The sequence below is a fragment of the Benincasa hispida genome, chromosome 12 (assembly GCF_009727055.1).
Source record: "Benincasa hispida cultivar B227 chromosome 12, ASM972705v1, whole genome shotgun sequence".
NCBI classification, from domain to species: Eukaryota; Viridiplantae; Streptophyta; class Magnoliopsida; order Cucurbitales; family Cucurbitaceae; genus Benincasa; species Benincasa hispida.
In genome coordinates, this window is record NC_052360.1 from 30,783,752 (window position 1) to 30,791,286 (window position 7,535).

At 32.8% G+C, this 7,535-nt stretch overlaps 1 protein-coding gene across 3 annotated transcripts; it reads right to left on the reverse strand.

Annotated features, from left to right (window-relative positions):
* Positions 1-373: 373 nt before the first annotated feature.
* LOC120092833 (uncharacterized protein At2g02148) lies at positions 374-5,011 on the reverse strand. 3 transcript variants are annotated; one of them, XM_039051057.1, is made up of 9 exons: positions 4,931-5,011; positions 4,559-4,804; positions 4,324-4,447; positions 3,858-4,199; positions 2,997-3,159; positions 1,949-2,072; positions 1,580-1,645; positions 984-1,238; positions 374-736 (listed from the first exon to the last, which is right to left on the reverse strand). In XM_039051057.1, the coding sequence occupies exons 2-9, from the start codon at positions 4,739-4,741 to the stop codon at positions 635-637; spliced, it is 1,359 nt and encodes a 452-aa protein (XP_038906985.1). In that variant the 5' UTR covers positions 4,742-4,804; positions 4,931-5,011; the 3' UTR covers positions 374-634. The 3 variants fall into 3 exon arrangements, with proteins under 3 accessions (XP_038906985.1, XP_038906987.1, XP_038906986.1); XM_039051059.1 differs by lacking the exon at positions 4,324-4,447 and having other exon boundaries at positions 3,858-4,086; XM_039051058.1 differs by lacking the exon at positions 4,931-5,011 and having other exon boundaries at positions 4,324-4,424; positions 4,559-4,694.
* Positions 5,012-7,535: the final 2,524 nt, after the last annotated feature.

A 7,535-nucleotide genomic window follows, 5' to 3' on the forward strand; every position in this document is an offset into this window, starting at 1 on the left:
AAAATAACTAAATAAAATTTTTACATATTAACATTTTACTTGCTTTTTAACATAAGTTTAATAATAGTTGATTTGGATTCGAAAGAAATTTACAATTTTAGCAATTGGATTGGGTTAAAGTTCTTTATAGACCCATCCAACTCACAAGAACAAACATTTGGTGGTTGGAGATTTTGGGACAAGATTTTTCTCAAGAAAGAAGCACTATATTGTTAAAATTATGTAATGAAACAAGAATTTGGGCAAGTTTCTAGGGGTTTTCTTAATTAATTTTTTTTATCATGTTTATTATTATTTATTTATTATTCAACAAAGGCTATATTAGTAAAAATGACTCTAATATATTGATTTTTTATTCCAGCTACCAAACAAAAATGTAATATGGTTTAATCTATTAGGACAAAAGTGAAATAATGGTTCCTAATAAAGTCCACATAAGTGTCGAATTCACGTGCCAAACGCTCTCTTAAAGATACAACTCCAATATAACGAGTAAGGGTAAGTACACATGCATACTTACAAGATCTAAATACGTACACAGACGAATCTACACTCACTTAAGGAAAACTAAATACAAATACAACATTGAGCTTTTTCTTGGAGAGACTAAATAATGATCATTATACGACATAAATCAAATTCCCAGCCTCTTGACACCGCATTCTGAGCAGAACTTAGAGGTTTCTCTTAAATATGGAGCTCCACATTCATCACAGAACTTGGCAGGACTGGAAGGCTGCAAATGTACGAGCATATCAAAAAATAGTTACTGGATGAGAGAAGTTTAACCCACTTTCCCTCCCATCAGATATATTAGCACATAGATTTTTGGATAATATTTGGATAGAGATATTGAATATCTAACTTTGAGGTTGATAGTATAAGCACTATGCAAGTCGAAGTATGTTCATTTTATTAGCATGATATTTACATGAGTTGGGATGGGGTATTTTTAATTGTTGAAAGGGAGAATTTGGAATTACCAGCCCATGATGCAAGCGCCCACCAACATGACCACCTGAAAGAGGTTGTAAGCAAGCTATGTGTTGTGACATTGTTGGAGAATGATGAGTATGGGAAATATCCTGTAACTGTGAAGGTTGACCACATTGATGATTGTGAGCAAAGTGGGCAGTATGTTGACTTTGGTGCATGGACTGATGATGATTCTGGTGGATAGACTGAAATTGAGGCTGATGAGGCAGTTGTTGGATATGATGTTTGCAGGGTGTTTGTTGCTGATTTTAAGATCGAGGACAAGAAAAGATAGTCTTTTAGTTGTTAGGACAAAACAAGAAATCTACAAAATATATATTACTTTCCTAGTTTCCTTCACCCCCACCATTTCCTAGACTAAATGTTCTTGAAGCAAAGACTCATTCTAGATTAAAATTTTTTCCACCTTTGATGGGAGCTAAAAACTCTAGATTTTTGTCTATCAGCAAGTAATGATGAATGTTGTAAGAGGCCATAATGATCAAGATTAATCAGATAGATTAATCCCCATAGAGAAAAGGTGCCGTTCACAAAATTGAGTGAGAATGAAATTCACAAAATTGAGTGAGAGTGAAATTCTTACTTCGCCCGGAGAGCGGAATGCTTGACCACTAGTCAGAGTAGAAGAATTGTCACCGCTGGAAAATGCCTGAAAAGAATACATCAAACATTATTCTCCACCAACAGTTCCATAAGGCATAATCTACTTAACATTTGTACTTCAGTTCTACGTATAAATATATACATGTCAAACTACACTTAATTTATTAATCATTATTATAGACAAATTACAGAAAAAACGATACAACTTGACTGCCACCATTTCGATAATACCAAAGCTCAGCCATGATATATGAAATGATATAGAAAATTACCTGCAAAATGCATTTACGGAAAATATTCCCATATAAAGATGGATCACATATAATGGAAAAATTGCTATGCTGCTTACATTTAAACTAGAAATGCTGGACACAGAATTTGCTGCAACTCGCCTATATTTATGCCTTGGTGAATAGAACTTGTAGTCCTGAGCAGACACAGCTACCTCACTGCGACCTGTTAATCGTCTAAACCTACACAATAGAGCAAAATTTAATCAGCAATTTATTGACCATAATTGAAATTAGAAATCAAATGACTTGGAACAAAATCAATGAAACTTCAGGGATTGTTTAGATCAGATTCAGGTGAAAAAATATATATACATTTACAAGGTAATAGATCTCTGTCATACAATCATCAAATCATCCAAGCAATAACCAAAAAAAGAGTATAGTTAAAATCTTGAGTTGCATTCATTCCAAGGATAGAAATGATTTGATTGTTCATTTTCTATAGTCCTACAGGATGCTGAAACTTGAAACTAAATAAACAAATAAGGCAAGCAAGTTTGCGGATTGATTGAGAGAACTCTGCGTACAGCATAACTTCATTGCCCTTTCGCTGGGTTCCTAACATGGTTGCATGCTTTAGATATGACAATATCCTTACAATGGTGGACCTCATTTTCCACGATCACCTTAGGTCAACATATTGAGAATTATGCCATGCAAATTAATTGTTTGGATTGGCCAACCTCCTTAGTTTGTCCAAAGCAAAAATTGTTTAGTTTGTGTTTATCCATTAAAAATTAATTTTTTTAAAAAATATTCTTATAATAATATAATAATGAACTAAAAAAATATACATGGTAGTGACATCGAGTATTTTTCTTCATATCATAAAGATACTCCATGGCATTAATTTTCAATATTTGAATATAAATAACAAGATTTCCTTAGAACATCTCAAGTAAGCCCTTGCTTAATTCTTTTTCACTCGTAATTGGAACCCAGGCATAAATATTTTCCAAGCAAAAGAGCTGGCATAGTACAACAAAAGAAAAAAAATTGCATAATCTATGCATCAAACAAATTCAGGGAAAACAAACTGATAGAGATGAAATTGGGAACTTTTACACTAATGGGAAATTATGTAAAATTCTAAGATTTACTTACCATTCAGCATCTTCAATCGGCATTCTATTGGGTTTTTCAACAATGTCTAAACCATTAACAACCACAAAACGGACCCTCTTCTCTTCTTGAACTACTAGTTCTGGAAACCTAGTCCTTGTCTCAAGAGAAGTTGCAAGTTCTCTTCTCTTATATGTGCAAGGGCCTGTTGGCAATATGATGTCAATTATGATAGAAGAAATATCTTAATTAAAATGACAAAGTTTGTCTCTAAACAACTTCAAAGTATCTAGAAAACCTAGTTTCGTCTGGCTCCCACTCGATAAAGAAGCCACTTTCCAGGTATTGCACTTTTCACAATGAACCAAGTAATAGAAAAGGGAAGGGGCTAAGATTAACAAGAAAAGAAGGAAAACAACTTAGGGATAGAGGGAAGAGAGATCCTTGTCCCAATGAGCTAGTTACAAAAAAAATTTCCAGTTGTTGTAAATCAACACAATTGGATAATTACAAAAGAATTAGCAATAACTATATTTGAGAATAGTTTTTTACTTTATATTCAAAATTCCTTTTATTTTTTTAGATTGACTTGGGAAGGCTGGCATGGACGATAAAATCACTATTTACATCAACTTCATTTTTTCAAGGTAACTAGGCTTTAAAAGACTTTCATCTAAATACGTTTCTGCTCAACGTTTATTCTAAAAATATGGAAAGTCACCTTGAAAGTAGTTCCCATACAAACCATATATTTAGAGAAAGGCGTCCATACTGCTTTCCCAGCAGGAATCTCTCACAAGGAACCAGTCATTGGAAAGAAAGATGGCGGCGGTAACCATTGGGCGTTGGCGCTAAGAATGTTACATTGTTCATCAGAAACACTGATAAAGAGAAATTTTGTACCTTTTTTGGGGAATTTCTGAGCCAGCTTTCTGTACAAACCTCCAGCTGCTTCAAGGGCTACCCCAATAGTTTTATCGCGGATGCCACTCAAGGAAGCAAGCCTGATGTTTGCATCGGTAACAAGTGTTTCATACATATTTGCAACATACATCAAAGGTAAGACAAATTTTGGATCCCCTTCATACTGGACTTCCTTTGTCTTCCTCTTTGCCAATTTATCCTGTCCAGACTGAGAGATATAATCATTGTCAGTCTCAGTCACTTCGAGTACATGATCATCAATAAAATGATCTACAATGATCTGCAGAAATCTTGCTCGTGCTGCTTCAATAGGTGAAATATCTGAACCAAAAACTCAGTTTACATCAATCAATAATTTGTCTAAACAAAACTCCGAGAATGCTTAGCTTAGCAGAGATTGAAATCCAGCTTTTCAAGTGATAGGTTTCAGATATGTGAACATTACCCTCTACAGTTAAAGAGTCATAAGACAACCTGGAAGACCCACTATTCTCAAGACTTGAACGATCTTCTTCTACTCCCACAGTGTGAATAGGTAATGAACTTCTGTAAGATTCATGTATACAGTCCTAATAAAAACGAAACGAAATTGGTCGTGAAGTGGGTATCTGACCTAATGGATTTTGCTACAAAAAATCAAAGAAAATGTAAATTAAATTAAGAAGAAGAGTAACACTCACAACAGCACTGGAATCTTGGTCATCGTCCAAGCGATCATCAGTAACAGCGTCGCGATCAACGTCGCTGATGGCTTCAATATCAGAAGGGCTTCCATGCGAAGTGTTGAGATCATGAAGAGCAGTGCCGATGAAGGAATTGGGGGTTCTGAGATCGTAATGTTGAACTGGAAGTCTTGTAGTCATATCGGTGAAAGAAGAAGAAATATGAAGTGCAGAAGCAAAACCATTGGGCGTGAAGCTGATTACCTGAAACAGGGAGGAGAAGAAGATGAGAAGAAGACATGGATTGAAGTGAATTTGAAAGAAGATGGAGTTCGAAAATGAGAAGAAAGGTTATTCAACGGCTATGGAAATGAAATGGAGAAAGCATACCCGAGGCTGAGACCGTAGCTGAGCTTCAGGAATGACTGAATGAGTACGGACAATTTCAAGACCTAACTCTCGTTCCGCACCTCCTCCCAAAGCAAATAATAATAATAAGTAATAATAATAAATGACAAATAAATAAAAATTTAAAATAGTTTAAATTTAGTCTTAGATTTCTAGTTTATTTTGTATATTTTTTTTCATAAAATTTATTATAACTATTTAATCATTTTTTTGTGAAAATTATTTTTTGATGGATTAAATTTAAAATTTATTAAAATGACATAGACTAAAATTGGATAAATTAAAGGACAATTGTAATGATTAGGATTTTTAAGGTAATTAAATAAGGATATAACATGATTTAAAACAATTTGCAAAAATAGCAAATTTTCATTAGTTACCCTAATTCATTTAATATTTATTCCTAAAATAGCCTCATTTGTTTTACCGATTCCTCGCACTCGTACTTTCTGTCGTGTTTATTCCCTTGTTCTTTGATTGTTCTTTATAGATTATTAGATCGTTCTTCATCATAGATTTGATTGTTCTTTTTTATTGCGTATTATTCTACTTTTCTCTTTTTTTATTTGTCTCAAATTTCTTAGATTCTTCCTTAGATTTTCCCTCAGTTATGTGCGTGATTCTTCCTTTTGATTTTGCTGGATATGTTCGTGGATTTGTTGGTATGATGAGATTCCGTCTTAGTTTTTGGATTTCATCTCTGTTTTGCACTCGATTCTTCCTCTCTGTTTTGACGCTCAAGTTTTCATGCATGATTCTTTCTCTTAGTTCTAGCAATTGAGTTTATCCTTGCTTTTGAAATTTGATTTAATTTGTGATCTTATAGGCCTCAATGTTTTTTAATTGAAGTGTGTTGATTTTATTAGTTAATTTGATCATTTTTATGGGATTCATCTACTGTAATTTTTCCATTGAAATTGATCACTTAGTTCATTATGTTTTTAGGTTTCGAGGTTTCAATCTTCTTTTTTTTTCTTTACAAACAATAATAGACTTTTCAAAATGATAGACTTATATCTTAGTCTATCAATAATATTAGTTTGTCACTAATGAACTTTGTATTCTATTTATTTTTGTACATAATTAAAGGATATTAATCTATCAATGTTGGTTTTGATGTATCATTTGCTTTGTATTGTTGCAGTTTTTGGCCTACGAATCAATGTAATGGACCTTTAAACTATATCGATCTATCAGCAATAAACCGATGTCAACATCTTTCATTATATTGATATTCACTATGTTGATACAGTCTTATCATTGATAGGCCTACATTAGTATCATTTTGTGAAATATTACTATTTTTTTTCTTTTATTAAAGTGTGAAATTGTGCGAAGAAAGAAAGATCGAGAGAGGTGAAACATAACTCTAATCACGAGAGAACTAGGTGACCTTGAAATCCAATGGTACCATCTACATTGTGGCTGAGAAATAACGTTGGATCAGATAGATAAATGGTGCAGAAGGATTCAATTGGAATATATGCTATAATCATGCATGTAATCACCAATATTAAGTTGATTAGCCATTTTTTTTACTTCATTTCTAGTTTATTGATTCTTCATTCATTTGTATGATGAAGAACATAATACACTTTTGATTAACCAAAATTATTTTTATTTGATGAAAATTGAAATTCTTCATCAACCATTCAAAAAAGTGAGTCAATCAATGATAGACTTCTATTAACTAATTGGAGTCTTTTGGGAATATGTTACTATGTCTGACAAATTTCAATAAAAACTAATATATATATATAGTCTATCTTTTATATTAATGAAAGGAGTCTATCATTAATAATGTCACTGTGAAGTCTATCGGTGATATAGAGTGATATGGTCTATCATTGATAAACTTTAGCAACCATTAAAGAATAATAAGTGGTTAGTTCTTACAATTTTTTTCTCAGCAAAGGGACATAAATTGCAATGATTCAACCTGTGTCCAACATTTTTCTATATTAATATGGCATAATCAAGTACATATACAGGTAATGTTACTATGAAGTATATCCTTGATCTTTTCTATCGTTGATACTATAGTATCCACAAAATTAAGGTTCTATAGTATCCACAAAACTAAGGTACTACAATATCTACAAAACTAAAGTAATACATCATTACGTCTTGGAGATTTTTAAGTCAAAACCAGGAACACAATCCTTGATTCCAGAAAAATGTCTTATTTATTTTGGAGAAGTTTTTTCGTGGTCTTTTGTATTCTTCTGGTCTCTTGTAATCTTCCGATCTTTTACTATTTATATTAGTCTATTTGCATTAAACCACTTAGAGAAACCAATCAAATTTAGCAAAATAATCTAATGTACCCTAAGTGACATATATTTTGCAATGATGTTGCAGTGAGGTAGGACAAAAGCCACCGTAGGGTGATTAGGTGCCCTTTCACTAGAATAAGACAATCTCAATCAATAGACAGAACAATTCCTTATTACTGTAACTCAGTCACCATTGTTCGGTATAGAAATTGTTAAACTTGCTTAAAATTTCTTGTAAGTGTAGCCTCTCATTTTAGATTTTAGAGTTTTGCCCCAATGAGCCAACTGTAGGGAAAAACCGATTGGGACAT